The sequence below is a fragment of the Oncorhynchus gorbuscha genome, linkage group LG08, assembly GCF_021184085.1.
Source record: "Oncorhynchus gorbuscha isolate QuinsamMale2020 ecotype Even-year linkage group LG08, OgorEven_v1.0, whole genome shotgun sequence".
NCBI lineage: Eukaryota > Metazoa > Chordata > Actinopteri > Salmoniformes > Salmonidae > Oncorhynchus > Oncorhynchus gorbuscha.
The window spans coordinates 48197195-48217642 of record NC_060180.1 but is presented as its reverse complement, the minus strand read 5'-3'; the positions used below and the strand labels follow the sequence as shown (position 1 = coordinate 48217642).

General features: G+C 43.0%; 1 protein-coding gene across 1 annotated transcript in view; it reads left to right on the top strand.

Moving 5' to 3' along the window:
• spidr (scaffold protein involved in DNA repair) overlaps positions 1 to 20448 on the top strand; it is an 84511-nt gene that overhangs the window by 10935 nt on the left and 53128 nt on the right. The window contains exons 5-6 of the mRNA XM_046359727.1: positions 3544 to 3692; positions 16675 to 16928. Coding sequence (XP_046215683.1) covers positions 3544 to 3692; positions 16675 to 16928 — 403 coding nt within the window. The remainder of the gene's footprint in view (positions 1 to 3543; positions 3693 to 16674; positions 16929 to 20448) is intronic.

The following is a 20448-nucleotide window of genomic DNA, read 5'->3' as shown; positions in this document are numbered from 1 at the left end:
AGCGAGAATAGGAGAGGGCCTAGAACAGAGCCCTGGGGGACACCAGTGGTGAGAGCGCATGGTGAGGAGACAGATTCTCGCCACGCCACCTGGTAGGAGCGACCTGTCAGGTAGGACGCAATCCAAGCGTGGGCCACGCCGGAGATGCCCAACTCGGAGAGGGTGGAGAGGAGGATCTGATGGTTCACAGTATCGAAGGCAGCCGATAGGTCTAGAAGGATGAGAGCAGAGGAGAGAGAGTTAGCTTTAGCGGTGCGGAGCGCCTCCGTGATACAGAGAAGAGCAGTCTCAGTTGAATGACTAGTCTTGAAACCTGACTGATTTGGATCAAGAAGGTCATTCTGAGAGAGATAGCGGGAGAGCTGACCAAGGACGACACGTTCAAGAGTTTTGGAGAGAAAAGAAAGAAGGGATACTGGTCTGTAGTTGTTGACATCGGAGGGATCGAGTGTAGGTTTTTTCAGAAGGGGTGCAACTCTCGCTCTCTTGAAGACGGAAGGGACGTAGCCAGCGGTCAGGGATAAGTTGATGAGCGAGGTGAGGTAAGGGAGAAGGTCTCCGGAAATGGTCTGGAGAAGAGAGGAGGGGATAGGGTCAAGCGGGCAGGTTGTTGGGTGGCCGGCCGTCACAAGACGCGAGATTTCATCTGGAGAGAGAGGGGAGAAAGAGGTCAGAGCACAGGGTAGGGCACTGTGAGCAGAACCAGCGGTGTCGTTTGACTTAGCAAACGAGGATCGGATGTCGTCGACCTTCTTTTCAAAATGGTTGACGAAGTCATCTGCAGAGAGGGAGGATGGGGGGAGGGGGAGGAGGATTCAGGAGGGAGGAGAAGGTGGCAAAGAGCTTCCTAGGGTTAGAGGCAGATGCTTGGAATTTAGAGTGGTAGAAAGTGGCTTTAGCAGCAGAGACAGATGAGGAAAATGTAGAGAGGAGGGAGTGAAAGGATGCCAGGTCCGCAGGGAGGCGAGTTTTCCTCCATTTCCGCTCGGCTGCCCGGAGCCCTGTTCTGTGAGCTCGCAATGAGTCGTCAAGCCACGGAGCGGGAGGGGAGGGACCGAGCCGGCCTGGAAGATAGGGGACATAGAGAGTCAAAGGATGCAGAAAGGGAGGAGAGGAGGGTTGAGGAGGCAGAATCAGGAGATAGGTTGGAGAAGGTTTGAGCAGAGGGAAGAGATGATAGGATGGAAGAGGAGAGAGTAGCGGGGGAGAGAGAGCGAAGGTTGGGACGGCGCGATACCATCCGAGTAGGGGCAGTGTGGGAAGTGTTGGATGAGAGCGAGAGGGAAAAGGATACAAGGTAGTGGTCGGAGACTTGGAGGGGAGTTGCAATGAGGTTAGTGGAAAAACAGCATCTAGTAAAGATGAGGTCGAGCGTATTGCCTGCCTTGTGAGTAGGGGGAAGGTGAGAGGGTGAGGTCAAAAGAGGAGAGGAGTGGAAAGAAGGAGGCAGAGAGGAATGAGTCAAAGGTAGACGTGGGGAGGTTAAAGTCGCCCAGAACTGTGAGAGGTGAGCCGTCCTCAGGAAAGGAGCTTATCAAGGCATCAAGCTCATTGATGAACTCTCCGAGGGGACCTGGAGGGCGATAAATGATAAGGATGTTAAGCTTGAAAGGGCTGGTAACTGTGACAGCATGAAATTCAAAGGAGGCGATAGACAGATGGGTAAGGGGAGAAAGAGAGAATGACCACTTGGGAGAGATCAGGATCCCGATGCCACCACCCCGCTGACCAGAAGCTCTCGGGGTGTGCGAGAACACGTGGGCGGACGAAGAGAGAGCAGTAGGAGTAGCAGTGTTATCTGTGGTGATCCATGTTTCTGTCAGTGCCAAGAAGTCGAGGGACTGGAGGGAGGCATAGGCTGAGATGAACTCTGCCTTGTTGGCTGCAGATCGGCAGTTCCAGAGGCTACCGGAGACCTGGAACTCCACGTGGGTCGTGCACGCTGGGACCACCAGATTAGGGTGGCAGCGGCCACGCGGTGTGGAGCGTTTGTATGGTCTGTGCAGAGAGGAGAGAACAGGGATAGACAGACACATAGTTGACAGGCTACAGAAGAGGCTACGCTAATGCAAGGAGATTGGAATGACAAGTGGACTACACGTCTCAAATGTTCAGAAAGTTAAGCTTACGTAGCAAGAATCTTATTGACTAAAATTATTAAAATGATACAGTACTGCTGAAGTAGGCTAGCTGGCAGTGGCTGCGTTGTTGACTTTGTAGGCTAGCTGGCAGTGGCTGCGTTGTTGACACTACACTAATCAAGTTGTTCCGTTGAGTGTAATAGTTTCTACAGTGCTGCTATTCGGGGCTAGCTGGCTAGCTAGCAGTGTTGATTACGTTACGTTGCGTTAAAAGAACGATAACAATTATCTTTGATACACAGACGGCTATGTAGCTAGCTATGTAGCTAGCTACGATCAAACAAATCAAACCGTTGTGCTGTAATGAAATGAAATGAAAAATGTGATACTACCTGTGGAGCGAAGCGGAATGCGACCGGGTTGTTGAGTGCGGAAGTTCTATTCAGTAGACGTTGGCTAGCTGTTGGCTAGCTAGCAGTGTCTCCTACGTTAAGGACGACAAATAGCTGGCTAGCTAACCTCAGTAAATTAAGATAATCACTCTAAGACTACACGCTCTAAACTACACAATTATCTTGGATACGAAGACAGCAAAGACAATTATGTAGCTAGCTAACACTACACTAATCAAGTCGTTCAGTTGAGTGTAATAGTTTCTACAGTGCTGCTATTCGGTAGACGGTGGACGTATGCTAGCTGGCTAGCTGCTGGGCAAATAGCAGTGTAGACTACGTTAGGACGACGAAATACAAGTTGCAATAGAAGTGCTGACTGTTTCACTATGTTGTCCTCTTTCTTTTCCTTTTTCTTCTGTCCTTCTTTTGTCCTTATTTTGTCTTCCTTTCTTCTGTTAACTAGATATTTTTTGTTGTTATTCTTTTCCACTATGATTTGCAAATAAATGCATTAAAAATCCTACAATGTGATTTTCTGGATTTTTCTTCTCATTTTGTCTGCCATAGTTGAAGTGTACCTATGATGGAAATTACAGGCCTCTCTCATATTTTTAAGTGGGAGAACTTGCACAATTGGTGGCTGACTAAATACTTTTTTTGCCCCACTGTATGGTAAAAATCACTGTCCAGTGTTTCCAGATTTCTTTCCAAAAAAATTGTTATTATTTATGTTAAAAAGCAGCTTTTCTGTGTTTGAATGGTGTGGGCCCAACCCAACAACAGAATGTTGTCGGTGTATACCGGTAATTACAAATATTAATGTGAGAAGACCGCTGATTAGCCAGCTAAGCCTCCTCAGGAGGCTGACATGTTATATGAGGAAATTTTGAAGTTTTTATTTTATTTTTTAAAAGTGTATATTTTTTTCTCCAATTTATGCTTAAACCACGTACGAGCGAGTATAGGAAATAGTCAACTACATCATTTGGGTATCAGTTAACAGAATAGGAACTTTTAAAAGTGAGATTTTCAGTGGACACTTGTTAAAAATATATATTTATTTTTAGATGAGCTTCCGACGATAGACACGGATAGCGATGTGGATGAGGCTGAAGATGATCAGGGAAAGAAGGAGGACGGTGTGGGGGAGATCTCTGATTGTGAGTCGGAGCCCTGCGCTCGGGAACCGAAAGAATCATCACCTAAACCTACAACTGTGAGTAAATGAGAGGTTTACTCACACTTTACCAATACTACAAAAAACAAGATAAAATACTGTATGTGTAATCACATCTAGAAATACTAAACAAAAATTATAATCTTTATTGAAATAAATAGAAACTCAGACATTTCACATTGTTTAAGACAAATATACTATTGCTAAAATACTGGACACAAACAATACTTTACGTCTACAAAAATGTACAGAGGCACATTAACAGCTATGACATTGAGTTTCAGCCATGTTCAATGACACTAGGTGGTGCTATGCACCTTACAGTGCATTGTTTTGTTCCCTCTGCCTTTATATGACAGTGCTGTGTTTACAATTGTCTACCCCCAGTTTAATCTAACCTCCCTTCACTCAGTATGAGCGTAACGGTAAATATGTGCACGTGTATAGCAACATGTCAATAGCGGCATGGTGGTTTCCCGTACCACCTGTCAGTCAGTGTGTCCGCAGGGCCACATGGTTTGCCCATTAGGCTACTGCCCTTCCCACTCAACTCATGACGCATGTAAACACAACACTGTGTAATATACACTTAAGGAAGCATGACTTCACATATATACATTTGAATGCAACAAAACTATTTTATAGCACTAATCTGAACATCAACAAGGTCTTAGTTAGTTATATTTTTATGATAAACCTTTTTAGATATTCTACCACTAGGTGGAGTATTCAAAAACAAACTGACAGAATAGGTCTGACAGGCCAATACCAACACAGTACAATGCAGTGCACTTTCCTCTGTAGCTCAGTTGGTAGAGCATGGTGCTTACTATGCCAGGATAGTGGGTTCGATTTCCGGAACCATCTGTACGTAAAATGTATGCACGCACTACTAAGTTGCTTTGAATAAAACATCTTCTACACTGAGTGTACATAACATTATGAACACCTGCTCTTTCCATGACATAGACTGACAAGGTTAAAGCTATGATACCTTTTTTTATGTCACTTGTTAAATCCAGGATTTTCAAGCCTTGGGACAATTGAGACATGGATTGTGTATGTGTGCTGTTCAGAGGTTGAGTGGACAAGACAAAATATTTAAGAGCCTTTGAACGGGGTATGATGTCAGGTGCCAGGCGCACCGGTTTAAGTGTGTCAAGAACCACAACGCTGCTGGGGTTTTCACACTCCACAATTTCCCGTGTGTATAAAGACTGGTCCACCACCCTAAGGACTTCCAGCCAACTTGACTCATGTGGGATCTGTGGGAAGCATTGGAGCATCCCTGTGGAAAGCTTTCTTTCGACACCTTGTAGAGTCCATGCCCTTACAAATTGAGGCTGTTCTGAGGGCAAAAGGGGGTGCAACTCAATATAAGGAACATGTTTCTAATGTTTCACCACTCAGTGGTGTATATTATAAGTTCAGGTCATGTTCTAAATTGTTACAGTTCATAAGTTGGCCCCAAGTGGTTTTGCTGAATGGAGCACTCTCTATGTGGGGAGAGAGTAGGGCACGTTCCCAAACGGCCAGCAGCCACTTAACCAATGTCCATGTATACACATGTTTAACCTAATTTTTCTGGAAGGTAGAATTTTTTTGGCCTCTAAAGTTGTCTATATTTAATTGTGGAAAGAGGGATATTTTTTTGTGCTGCCTGACCTAGGTTATGTTATTTACATCGTGAGATACAAACAGCCTATTAGATGACACATTATATTTTGCATTCAACATTGTTAGTGTTTGACATATGTCAATCTATTATATTTTATGATGGAAATATGTTTATCTTTAGCCTACCCGCTCACTTGTAGTGACTGAACAGAGAAAGAAAGGTGCCTTTATGTCATGTGTTGTACAATGGAGGCTTGCATTATGTCAGTCTTCAGAAGTCATTCAGGGGTGTTTGTTAAAGGTTGGCCAGGCACCTTGAGAATGTACAAGGAGTGGTGTTCTGTTCACTCCGATGTTTTCCAAAGTTCTAGAATATTCTACTATGTGGCTTTGGGATTGTTCAACTAGCGGCCCACCTGTGGTCTGTACTGGTTCCCGCCCACCATGACATTTGATTGATCAATGAAGTCATCGATTGGTTAAAGCTTAGAAGGTATAAGGATGGAAATAATAGACTCTGTCCCTCTTGAGGACTAGAGTTGTGTTGAACCCTCCAGATGAGGATTAAAGTGCCTTCAGGAAGTATTCACACCCCTTGACTTTTTCTAAGTTTTATTGTTACAGCCTGAATTTTAAACGAATTCAATTGAGATTTTGTGTCACTGGCCTATACACTATACCCCATAATGTCAAAGTGGAATGAGGTTTTCACAAATGTTTACAAATTAATAAAAAATGAAAAGCTGAAATGTCTTGAGTCAATTAGTATTCAACACCTTTGTTATGGAAAGCCTAAATAAATTCAGGAGTAAAAATGTGCTTAACAAGTCATAGTAAATTGCATGGACTCACTCTGTGTGCATTAATAGTTTTTAACATAATTGTTGAATGACTACCTCATCATTCATCATACAGCAGGTAGCCTAGTGATTAGAGCGTTGGACAAGTAACCGAAAGGTTGCCACAGATCGAATCCCAGAAAAATCTGTCGTCCTGCCCCTGAACAAGGCAGTTAACCCACTGTTTCTAGGCCGTCATTGAAAATAAGAATTTGTTCTTCACTGACTTGCCTAGTCAAATAAAGGTAAAAAAATAATAAAATATCTCTGTATCCCCCACAAAATAATCTAAAGTCCCTCGGTCAAGCAGTGAATTTCTAACACAGGTTCAACCACAAACACCAGGGAGGTCTTCCAATGCCTCTCAAAGAAGGGCACCCATTAGAAAATAAGTTAAAAATAAAAATTAGGCAGGCATTGAATACACTTTTGATGGTGTATCAATACACCCAGTCACTACAAAAATATAGGCGTCCTTCTTAACTCAGTTGCCGGAGAGGAAGGAAACCGCTCAGGGATTTCACTGTGAGGCCAATGGTGACTTTAAAACAGTTACATAGTGTAATGGTTGTGATCTGAGAACTGAGGATGGATCAACAAAATTGTAGTTACTCCACAATTCTAACCTAATTGAGTGAAATAAGGAAGCCTGTACAGATTACAATTATTCCAAAACATGTTTTCTGTTTGCAATAAGGCACTAAAGTAAAACTGCAAAAAAATATGGCAAAGAAATTAAGTATACAGTGCCTTGCGAAAGTATTCGGCCCCCTTGAACTTTGCGACCTTTTGCCACATTTCAGGCTTCAAACATAAAGATATAAAACTGTATTTTTTTGTGAAGAATCAACAACAAGTGGGACACAATCATGAAGTGGAACGACATTTATTGGATATTTCAAACTTTTTTAACAAATCAAAAACTGAAAAATCGGGCGTGCAAAATTATTCAGCCCCTTTACTTTCAGTGCAGCAAACTCTCCAGAAGTTCAGTGATGATCTCTGAATGATCCAATGTTGATCTAAATGACTAATGATGATAAATACAATCCACCTGTGTGTAATCAAGTCTCAGTATAAATGCACCTGTACTGTGATAGTCTCAGAGGTCCGTTAAAAGCGCAGAGAGCATCATGAAGAACAAGGAACACACCAGGCAGGTCCGAGATACTGTTGTGAAGAAGTTTAAAGCCGGATTTGGATACAAAAAGATTTCCCAAGCTTTAAACATCCCAAGGAGCACTGTGCAAGCGATAATATTGAAATGGAAGGAGTATCAGACCACTGCAAATCTACCAAGACCTGGCCGTCCCTCTAAACTTTCAGCTCATACAAGGAGAAGACTGATCAGAGATGCAGCCAAGAGGCCCATGATCACTCTGGATGAACTGCAGAGATCTACAGCTGAGGTGGGAGACTCTGTCCATAGGACAACAATCAGTCGTATATTGCACAAATCTGGCCTTTATGGAAGAGTGGCAAGAAGAAAGCTTAAAGATATCCATAAAAAGTGTTGTTTAAAGTTTGCCACAAGCCACCTGGGAGACACACCAAACGTGGAAGAAGGTGCTCTGGTCAGATGAAACCAAAATTGAACTTTTTGGCAACAATGCAAAACGTTATGTTTGGCGTAAAAGCAACACAGCTCATCACCCTGAACACACCATGCCCACTGTCAAACATGGTGGTGGCAGCATCATGGTTTGGGCCTGCTTTTACATTTACATTACATTTAAGTCATTTAGCAGACGCTCTTATCCAGAGCGACTTACAAATTGGTGCATTCACCTTATGACATTCAGTGGAACAACCACTTTACAATAGTGCATCTAAATATTTTAAGGGGGGGGCGGGGGTGAGAAGGATTACTTTATCCTATCCTAGGTATTCCTTAAAGAGGTGGGGTTTCAGGTGTCTCCGGAAGGTGGTGATTGACTCCGCTGTCCTGGCGTCGTGAGGGAGTTTGTTCCACCATTGGGGAGCCAGAGCAGTGAACAGTTTTGACTGGGCTGAGCGGGAACTGTACTTCCTCAGTGGTAGGGAGGCGAGCAGGCCAGAGGTGGATGAACGCAGTGCCCTTATTTGGGTGTAGGGCCTGATCAGAGCCTGGAGGTACTGAGGTGCCGTTCCCCTCACAGCTCCGTAGGCAAGCACCATGGTCTTGTAGCGGATGCGAGCTACAACTGGAAGCTAGTGGAGAGAGCGGAGGAGCGGGGTGACGTGAGAGAACTTGGGAAGGTTGAACACTAACGCTTTTCTTCAGCAGGGACAGTGAAGATGGTTAAAATTGGTGGGAAGATGGATAGAGCCAAATACAGGACCATTCTGGAAGAAAACCTGATGGAGTCTGCAAAAGACCTGAGACTGGGACGGAGATTTGTCTTCCAACAAGACAATGATCCAAAACATAAAGCAAAATCTACAATGGAATGGTTCAAAAATAAACATTTCCAGGTGTTACAATGGTGTTAGAATGGCCAAGTCAAAGTCCAGACCTGAATCCAATCGAGAATATGTGGAAAGAACTGAAAATTGCTGTTCACAAATGCTCTCCATCCAACCTCACTGAGCTCGAGCTGTTTTGCAAGGAGGAATGGGAAAAAATTTCAGTCTCTCGATGTGCAAAACTGATAGAGACATACCCCAAGAGACTGTAATCGCAGCAAAAGGTGGCGCTACAAAGTATTAACTTAAGGGGGCTGAATAATTTTGCACGCCCAATTTTTCAGTTTTTGATTTGTTAAAAGAGTTTGAAATATCCAATAAATGTCGTTCCACTTCATGATTGTGTCCCACTAGTTGTTGATTCTTCACAAAAAATACAGTTTTATATCTTTATGTTTGAAGCCTGAAATGTGGCAAAAGGTCGCAAAGTTCAAGGGGGCCGAATACTTTCGCAAGGCACTGTATGTCCAGAATACAAAGTGATATGTTTGGGCAAATCCAACAACACATTACTGAGTACCACTCTCCATATTTTAAAGCATAGTGGTGGCTGAATGATGTTATGGTTATGCTTGTAATCGTAAAGGACAGGGGAGGTTTTCATGATAAAAAAATCTAATGTAATAGAGCTAAGCAAAATCCTAGAGGAAAACCTGATTCAGTCTGCTTTCCACCAGATGCTGGGAGATGAATTCATCTTTCAGTAGGACAATAACATAAATTGTGCTGAGCGATTTCGTGCTTTTTGAGGTGTGTTCGATTTCAATAATTTGTTTTACATAAAATGCATTATAAAATAAAATAGTATTAGTCACATGCGCAGAATTGTAGACCTTACAGTGAAATGCTTACTTACAAGCCCCTAACCAACAGTGCAGTTTCAAAAAATACGGATAAGAATAAAAATAACAAAATTTACAGGGGGGTGCCGGTACAGAGTCAGTGTGCGGGGGGGCACCGGTTAGTTGAGGTAGTATGTACATGTAAGTGGAGTTAATTAAAGTGACCATGCATAGATGACATCTGAGAGTGGCAGTGGTGTGGAGAGAGGGAGAAATGTAATTAGTCTGGGTAGCCATTTGACTAGATGTTCAGGGGTAGAAGCTGTTAAGAAGCCTCATGGACCTAGTCTTGGGGCTCCGGTACCACTTGCCGTGCGGCAGCAAAGAGAACAGTCTATGACTAGGGTGGATGGAGTCTGACAATTTTTAGGGCCTTCCTCTGACACCACCTGGTGTAGAGGTCCTGGATGGCAGGAAGCTTGGCCCCAGTGATGTACTGGGCAGTTCGCACTATCCTCTGTAGTGCCTTGCGGTCGGAGGCCGAGCAGTTGCCATATCAGGCAGTGATGCAACCAGTCAGGATGCTCTCGATGGTGCAGCTGTAGAACCTTTTGAGCATCTGAGAACCCATGCCAAATATTTTCAGTATCCTGAGGGGGAATAGGTTTTGTCGTGCCTGCTTATTATGTGGGTTGAATGATGTAGCACAGAGTAAAACAATAAGTCACAAGATGGTAGTAACTGCCCATTACTGCTCATCACTTAACCATTTATTCACAGTATATTAAGAAATATTTGTTTTGTTTGTCTTAATTTAAAGTCATCTCATTTCTATAGAGCTGCTGCCTATGCTGTCTGACCAAATCACTTAAAAAAAAAGTTCTTCAAATAAACTTTTGACTGCTGAATACCAACTATCAATCACTTAGATCATGTATGTTCAGGCTCTCAAAGCAACTGCTTTCTATCCCTGTAGGTTGCACGTTCTCTCTTCTCTCAGTCTCCATGTCTGCTCCGCACAGACCGAGTGCATTGGATTATTGTCATTGTAGTTAATTACTATGTTTTCTACAATAAACTAACCAAAATGGCAGTTAATCGCTCAGCACTACCAAATCTACACTGGAGTTTCTTACCAAGAAGAGTGAATGTTCCTGAGTGTCAGACTTACAGTTTTGACTTAAATCTGCTTGAAAATCTATGGCTTGGAAATGGTTGTTTAGCAATGAATAACTACCAATTTGACAGAGCATTCATTGACTCTGTAATTTTTATGTATTTAGTTTTCAATACATTTGCAAAAATGTCAAACATGTTTTCACGTTGTCATTATGGGGTACTGTGTTAAAAAGGATGATTTTATATATATTTTTAATCCATTCTGAATTCAGGCTCTAAGACAACATTTGGAATATGTCAAGGGGTGTGAATACTTTTTGAAGTCACTAAGGCACTTAAGCCTATGTTTAATGAAGATACTGAAATATGTATGGCCAACGAGAAGCTACATATTAGCCCTAGCTCTGTTGCCAGAGACCATGTTAAAAGGAATACTGTTGCTTGACATTGTTTGCTGTATGCACACTGGATTGGAGTTACATTGTATGTATGTGTTGTCTTGACAAGTTAGAATGTGCCTCTGAAGGAGTTCTCTGTTAGTTGTAATGCAGTCGAGGCAATGTTCGTGAGGAAGCCTCACGCATGTAGTCAGATAATCATCACCCCCACAGACCGTGTAGCCATTTCCCTCTTACTTTCACAGCTGCTATCAGCATTCTGGGAGTCAAAGGTTACCTATCTAACCTCCCTGAACTGGAGGCTTGTGGTCTGAGGCCTCACAGAAACCAAGAGATTATCTCATAAAGCTGAATTCACCTAACATGTGAAACATTAAAAGTTGAAAGTTTTTCTTAAGATCGGGTTTTGATGTCAATGGGAGATTTGCTTGAAGGTTTGAGTTATCGAGTTATAGCCTAGGTTATTCTCAGGTTTGTCCTATTTTCAGTGTAGCTTTTTCTGTTCTTTGAAGCCCTGGTTTAATTTGGGGTTACATATATTTTACATTTATGCGTATAAATGATAGATTTTATTTTTAAGTTGTCACGTGCTCCGAATACAACAGGTGTAGGAGACCTTACAGTGAAATGCTTACTTACAGGCTCTAACCAATAATGCAAAAAAGGTATTAGGTGAACAATAGGTAAATCAAGAAATAAAACAACAGTAAAAATACAGGCTATATACAGTAGCGAGGCTATAAAAGTAGCTAGGCTACATACAGACACCGGTTAGTCAGGCTGATTGAGATAGTATGTAGATGTGGTTATAGTGACTATGCATATATGATAAACAGAGAGTAGCAGCAGTGTAAAAAGAGGGGTTGGGGAGGGGGGCACACAATGCAAATAGTCTGGGTAGCCATTTCATTACCTGTATGGCTTGGGGCTAAAAACTGTTGAGAAGCCTTTTTGTCCTAGACTTGGCACTCCGGCACCGCTTGCCATGCGGTAGTAGAGAGAACAGTCTATGACTGGGGTGGCTGGGGTCTTTGACAATATTTAGGGCCTTCCTCTGACACCGCCTGGTGTAGAGGTCCTGGATGGCAGGCAGCTTAGCCCTTATGTACTGGGCCGTACGCACTACCCTCTGTTGCATTTAGAGGCCGAGCAATTACCATACCAGGCAGTGATGCAACCAGTCAGTATGCTCTCGATGTTGCAGCTGTAGAACCTTTTGAGGATGTCAGGACCCATGCCAAATATTTTAAATTTTCTGAGGGGGAATAGGCTTTGTCGTGCCCTTTCACGACTGTTTTGGTGTGTTTGGACCATTCTAGTTTGTTGTTGATGTGGATACCAAGGATTTTGAAGCTCTCAACCTGTTCCACTACAGCCCCGTTGATGAGAGTGGGGGCGTGCTCGGTTCTCCTTTTCTTGTAGTCCACAATAATTTCCTTAGTCTTGGTTATGTTGAGGGATAGGTTGTTATTCTGGCACCACCCGGCCAGGTCTCTGACCTCCTATCTATAGGCTGTTTCGTCATTGTCGGTGATCAGACCTACCCTGTTGTGTTGTCTACAAACTTAATGATAGTGTTGGAATCGTGCATGGCCATGCAGTCGTGGGTGAACAGGGAGTACAGGAGGGGACTGAGCACGCAACCCTGGGGAGCTCGTGTTGAGGATCAACGTGGCAGATGTGTTGCTACCTACCTTCACCACCTGGGGGCGGCCCGCCAGGAAGTCCAGGATCCAGTTGTAGAGGTAGGTGGTTAGTACCAGGATCCTTAACTTAGTGATGAGTTTTTGAGGGTACTACGGTGTTGAACGCTGAGCTGTAGTCCATGAATAGCATTCTCACATAGGTGTTCCTTTTGTCCAGTTGGGAAAGGGCAGTGTTGAGTGTAATAGAGATGGCATCATCTGTGAATCTGTTTGGGCGGTATGCAAATAGGAGTGGGTCTAGGGTTTCTGGTATATGATGTTGATGTGAACCATTACCAACCTTTCATAGCACTTCATAGCTACGGACGTGAGTGCTACGGGTTTGTATTCATTTAGGCAGGTTGCCTTTGTGTTCTTGGGCACAGGGACTATGGTGGTCTGCTTGAAACATGTTGGTATTGCAGACTCAATCAGGGATATTTTGAATATGTCAGTGAAGATACCTGCCAGTTGGTCAGCACATGCCCGGAGCACACGTACTAGTATCCGTCTGGCCCCGCAGCCTTGTATATGTTGACCTGTTTAAAGGTCTGAAGCTGATGCGCTCATGCATGCCTCAGTGTTGCTTGCCTAGAAGCAAGCTTAGAAGTGATTTAGCTCATCTGGTAGGCTCGTGTCACTGGGTAGCTCGTGGCTGTGCTTCCCTTTGTAGTCTGTAATAGTTTGCAGTCCTTGACACATAAGATGAGTGTCGGAGCCGGTGTAGTATCTTAGCCCTGTATTGACGCGTTGCCTGTTTGATGTTTCGTCGGGCATATCAGGATTTTTTGTAAGCTTCCGGGTTAGAGTCCCGCACCTTGAAAGCGGCAGCTCTACCCTTTAGCTCAGTGCGAATGTTGCCTGTAATCCATGGCTTCCGGTTGGGGTATGTACGTACAGTCACTGTGGGGACAACGTCCTCTATGCACTTATTGTTAAAGCCAGTGACTGATGTGGTGTCCTCCTCAATGCCATCGGATGAATCCTGGAACATGTTCCAGTCTGTGATAGCAAAATAGTCCTGTATTTTAGCATCTGCTTCATCTGACCACTTTTTTATAGACATAGTCACTGGTGCTTCCTTCTTTAATTTTTGCTTGTAGGAAGGAATCAAGAGCATAGAGTTGTGGTCGGATTTACCAAATGGAGGATGAGGGAGAGCTTTGGACACGTCTCTGTGTGTGGATTACAGGTGATCTAGATTTTTTTTCCTCTGGTTGCACATTTAACATATCAATATTTATTTGGTAGAACTGATTTAAGTTTCCCTGCATTAATGTCTCCGGCCGCTAGGCGCGCCGCCTCTAGGTGATTGTTTTTCCTGTTAGCTTATTTACCGAGTGCGATCTTAGTGCCAGCATCTGTCTATGGTGGTAAATAAACAGCCAGAATAACAACTACTCTTGACATGAATGGATGCAGATTTAACAATGGCAATCATTTAAAAAGCTACACTGAACAAAAATATAAATGCTACATTTTTCAAGGATTTGACTGAGTTACAGTTTATATAAGGAAATTGTAATTTTTGTATTTTACCTTTATTTAACCAGGTATGTCAGTTACGAACAAATTCTTATTTTCAATGACGGCCTAGAAGCAGTGGGTTAACTGCCTTGTTCAGGGGCAGAACAACATATTTTTACCTTGTCTGCTTGGGTGGGGATTCGATCTTGCAACCTTTCGGTTACTAGTCCAGCGCTCTAAGCACTAGGCTACCTATCATTCAATTACCAAATATATTGAAGGCCAGCATCCCGGAGTCGTCTCTTCACTGTTGCGTTGAGATTGGTGCTTTGCGGGTACAATTTAATATAGCTGCCAGTTGAGGACTTGTGAGGCGTCTGTTTCTCAAACTAGACACACTTATGTACTTGTCCTCTTGCTCAGTTATGCACCACTCCTCTTTCTATTCTGGTTATAGCCAGTTTGCGCTGTTCTGTGAAGAGAGTAGTACAAATCGTTGTACGAGATCTTCAGTTTCAATTTCTCGCATGGAATAGCCTTCATTTCTCAGAACAAGAATAGACTGTCGAGTTTCAGAAGAAAGTTTTTTTGTTTCTGGACATTTTGAGCCTGTAAATCAAACCCACAAATGCTGATGCTCCAGATACTCAACTAGTCTAAAGAAGGCCAGTTTTATTGCTTCTTTAATCAGGACAACAGTTTTCAGTTGTGCTAACATAATTGCAAAAGGGGTTTCTAATGATCAATTAGCCATTTAAAATGATAATTTAGCTAACATAACATGCCATTGGAACACAGGAGTGATGATTGCTGATAAGTGGGCCTCTGTACACCTATATATATATTCCATTAAAAATAAACCGTTTCCAGCTACAATAGTCATTTACAACATTAAGAATGTCTTCAATGTATTTCTGATCAATTTGATGTCATTGTAATGGACAAAAAAATGTGCTTTTCTTTCAAAAACAAGACGTTTCTAAGTGACCCCAAACTGGTGAATGGTAGTGTACATTGGAGGCAGCTTATGGTAGAGAAATGAATATGAAATTCCCTGGGAACAGCTCTGATGGACATTCCTGCAGTCAGCATGCCAATTGCACACTCCCTCAACTTGAGACACCAGTGGCATTGTGTTGTGACAATTGTCATTTTATTGTCCTCAGCACAAGGTGCACCTGTGTAATGATCCAAATTTGAGACAAATAAGCTTTTTGTGCATATGGATAATTTCTGGGATGTCAGCTCATGAAACATGGGACGAACACTTGTTTGTTTATATTTTTGTTCGGTGTAAAAGCTAGTGTTTCCCTATCCTATTCTGATCAGTGGCTATCCATTTTGATTTCCTTTGACTACAGTTTGGGTCAGAAGGGTAAGAGTTAGTACTTCCTACTCTCCGCAAAGGATGAGGTGGTTACTATCAAACTGTAAATCAAACTGGATCTAACAGGAAATGGACTTTGAGGTCTCAATCCAAAAGGACCGATTTATTGTTCAATATAAAGCTATGCCCTGCAATGAACCAAACACAAAACGTACTCATTTCGTTTTTATTGTTGATCTAGAACTGTGGTTGGTAGCGAGGAAGAGGATCATGCCTACTGATGCTTTATTTCAAGAGTACATGAGGATAGCCAGCTAGCCACTTCCCAGATGAAGGCAGATCCAAGCTCAAGCTAAACCTCCAAAGCCAAGACCTGGGTTTTAATATTATTTGAAGTATTTTTCAAATAGGTGTAATTGATTGAGTGGGATAGAAAAGTCTCCAAAAGTACAAACTCCGCCCACCTGGGCTGGCATTCCAGGCACTGGCAGGCTAAAGTGATCACTCAAACTATTTGAATGAGTTCCAATAGTATTTGAACCCAGGTTTGCCTCGGCTATCAGCAGCCAACAGGGTTATTAACCTGCACCCCATCTGCGCCATGCCATCAGGGTTGTAAAACTTGCCTTTTACTACTGTTGGTTCAGCAACAACATGTCAGCTAGGAGGCAGGACCTCTCCCTCATAGGCTGTGTGAGAGAGCTGTGTGAGCTCTGTATTTACTTACAATGCATCCAGTGCCGTGCAGGCAGGGTGAGTGAACACATTTTTGAGCACGGGCCAGGAACATCGTGTTCCTGCTCTCTAGCTAGTTAGTGTGACATCTGCTGGCACTCCGCCTAGCAGGGTCAAGTTGAATCAAATAAGAGAGCACGCTGCTCGGCTGCTGCGTAGGCTGGGGTGGTGTGGGTAGCTAACAGGGAAAGGGGGCTGGTATGCTGGTCTTGTCTGCACATGACAGGGTGGAGAGTGTTTTGGATTTCTCTACATGGGAACTGATATCCTCAGGTGTGCTGTGTGTGTGCCCAATGAGACAGAGCGTTCTGTTATTGTTAGTGTAACGGCTTGTTCCTATCTGCCCGCTCTTAATGGTTCCACATGTGTACCTTAATCCTCATTGATGACAGTTTTTAAGAAGGGTTTTTGATCATATTGTACATAACACTTGATAAGTGCTGATATGCCACATATTAGCACCCAAGTGTTAGATCTAAGATGAAAACATACTCCTTTGAATGAAGGAAAATACTTCTGCCAAAGTATGACCTTTTGGAATGAACATATTGCACTGATATCATGTTATGTGTAAAGCTCATAATAATAATAGACTAATCATCCCCAGGTGACAGACACTGACATCTCAGACTACCTGTCTGATGGAGAGGAAGAGAGCCATGACACCCTGAGCCTGAACAGACTGGAGGCTGGGGTTGTGGCTGAATGTCCTCTGCAGGCTGGGGAAGGGGAGGGCAGCAGAAGGTCAGTCAGTGACTGGGTCAGGTCCGCTCAGGCAGCGCTGCAGACGCCCCAGAAACAGACAGACAGGAACTCCAAGACCCCAGAGGACTCCAGCAAAAAGAAAAGGACGTTTCAAAGGTTCGACTACTAAAGAAAAAATATTTTTAAGAATAATTTATGATCTCATAATAGGTTCGATCAGGGATAGGCAACCCTGTACCTGGAGTGTACTACAGGATTGTGTTCTAACTCGGCACCATACCCGACCAACTGAGCTAATTGATCAGTTCTGTGATTGCCTAAATTCAACACACTTGGTCTTCCAGGTCAGGTAAATCAAAAACGTTAAGTCTCTGCTGCATTCCAGGACCAGGGTTGTTTACCCCTGGGTTAGTTCTTGGATAATGAGAAGCAATGCGAGAGAAATAATCATCATCATCTCGAGTCACATTCACACACACACCGTCTGCGGATGTTTCCAGGGCGATGCTGCTGATCAAAGGGCCACCTGGGTGACGACATGTGGGTGCCAAATGTCACTGTCATTGTCTTATCCGAGGGTCTTAACTATCTTTCTCCACAGAGTACCATGACAAACTACTGCTTTGTGATTCCTTTGTATTTCTACAGTTGATCAAATAGAATTGTATTTGTCAAATGCGCCGAGTACAACTGGTGTAGACTTTACTGTGAAAGGCTTGCTTACGAGCCCTTCCCAACAATGCAAAGTTTAAAGATAAGAATAAAGTAGGAACACAGAGAATCAAATAAAATACACAAGAATGGAGCCATACACAGGGAGTACCATTACCAGATCAATTTGTATGAGGTTCGAGGTAGATAAGTACATGAAGGCAGGATAAAGTGACTATGCGTCAGGATAGATATTATTATTACTATTATTATTAAGAGTAAAATAAAGAACAGAGCAAAAGAAGCAAAGTATGAGTATTAGCGTGTGTGTGTGTGTCTGGTGTCAATCTGCATGTGTGTGTTGTGTGTATGTACTGCGTGTGGGAGTGTCAATGCATTGTGTGTGAGGTTTGTACACTGAACAAAAATATAAACAGAACCATTTCAAAGATTTTACTGAGTTACAGTTCATATAAGGAAATCAATTGAAATAAATGAATTAGGTCCTAATCTATGGATTTCATATGACTGGGAATATAGAAATGGATCTGTTGGTCACAGATAGCTTTTTTAAAGGTAGGGGTGTGGATCAGAAAACCAGTCAGTATCTGGTGTGACCACCATTTGCCTCATGCAGCGCGACACATCTCCTTTGCGTAGAGTTGAACAGGCTGTAGATTATGTCCTTGTGGAATGTTGTCCCATTGTGGCCTGGTGGAATGTTGTCCCACTCCTCTTCAATGGCAGTGTGAAGTTGCTGGATATTGGCGTGAACTGGAACACTGCTGTACACGTTGATCCACAGCGTCCCAAACACAGAAGAACTGGGACGTTTTCAGCTTCCTGGAATTGTGTACAGATCCTTGAGACATGGGGCTGTGCATTATCATGCTACAATATGAGGTGATGGCGGCTGATGAAGTGCTCGACAATGTTCCTCAGGATCTCATCACAGTATCTCCGTGCATTCAAATTGCCATTGATAAAATGCAATTGTGTTCGTTGAATGTAGCTTATACCTGCCCATACCATAACCCCGCCGCCACAATGGGGCACTCTGTTAAGAAAGTTGACATCAGGAAAAAACGCTTGCCCGTCTGTCTGCTATATGCCCGGTACAGTTTAAACCGGAATTCATCCGTGAAGAGCTCATTTCTCCAGTGTGCCAGAGGCCATCAAAGGTAAGCATTTGCCCACTGAAGTAGGTTACGACACCGAACTGCGGTCAGGTCAAGACCCTGGTGAGGACAACGAGCACGCAGACGAGTTTCCCTGAGATGGTTTCTTACAGTTTGTGCAGAAATTATTCAGTTGTCCACAGTGGTGTAAAGTACTACTAAGTACTATGTATTTTGGGAATGTGTACTTCACTATTTATATTTTGGACAACTTTTACTTCACTGCATTTCGAAAGAAAATTATACACTTTTTACTCCATACATTTTCCCTCACACCCAAAAGTACTTGTTACATTTTGAATGCTTAGCAGGACAGGAAAATTGTGAAATTCTCACACTTATCAACATCCCTGGTCATCTCTACTGCCTCTGATCTGGCTGACTCACTATACACACATGCTTCGTTTGTAAGTTATGTCTGAGTGTTCCACTGGCTTTGTGTAAATAAAATCGGGTTTACATAAGATAAGGAATTTGAAATTATTTCTACTTTTAATTTTGATCCATAATTCTGTTTAAAACCAAATAATTTTAGACTTTCATTCACATAGTATTTTGCTGGGTGAGAGAATTTGGTTCTCTGTGTGTACAGTGCAAAAATGATCACATTTACAGTTTTCAGACCCTTTACTCAGTACTTTGTTGAAACATCTTTGGCAGCGATTACAGCCTCGGGGTCTTATTGGGTAGCTCTGGAGCAGGTTTTCATCTAGGATCTCTGTATTTTTCTCTGTTTATTTTCCCCTCGATCCTGACTAGTCTCCCAGTCCCTGCCGCTGAAAAACATCCCCACAGCTTGATGCTGCCACCATGCTTCACAGTATAGATGTTGCCAGGTTTCCTCCAGATGTGACTCTTGGCATTCAGTCCAGAGTTTAATCTTGGTTTCATTAGACCAGAGAATCTTGTTTCTCATGGTCTGAGAGTCTTTTAGGAGCCTTTTTGGCAAACTCTAAGTGGGCTGTCATGTGCCTTTTGCTGAGGAGTGGCTTTCATCTGGCCACTCTACAATAAAGGCCTGATTGGTGGAGTGCTGCAGAGATGTTTGTCCTTCTGAAGGTTCTCCCATCTCTGCAGAGGAGCTCTGTCAGAATGACCATCGGTTATTGGTCACCTCCCTGACCAAGGCCCTTCTCCCCGATTGCTCAGTTTGGCCGGGCGGCCAGCTCGAGGAAGAGCCTTGTTGATTTCAAACTTCTTCCATTTAAGAATGATGGAGGCCACTGTGTTCTTGGGGACCTTCAATGCTATAGAAATGTTTAGGTAACCTTCCCCAGATTTGTGCCTCGACTCAATCCTGTCTCGTAGCGCTACGGACAATTCCTTCGACCTCATGGCTTAGTTTTTGCTCTGACATGCACTGTCAACTGCGGGACCTTTATATTGATAGATGTGTGCCTTTCCAAATCATAACCAATCAATTGAATTTACCACGGGTGGACTCAAATCAAGTTGTAGAAACATCTCAAGGATGATCAATGGAAACAGGATCCACCTGAGCTCAATTTCAAGTCTCATAGCAAAGGATCTGAATACTTATGTAAATAGGGTATTTCTGTTTTATTTTTTTATTCCCCAAAATTATTTTAGCCGTTTTAGAATAAGTCCGTAACTTAACAAAATGTGGAAAAAGTCGAGGGGTCTGAAAACTTCTCAAATGCACTGTATACTGAACAAAAATATGAATGCTACATGTAAAGTGTTAGCCTCATGTATCACAAGCTGAAGTAAAAGATCCCAGTAATGTTCCATATGCACAAATGTTTTCTGTCATTGTGAACAAATTTGTTTACATCCCTGTTTAGTGAGCATTTCTCCTTTGCCAAGGTAATCCATCCATCTGCCAG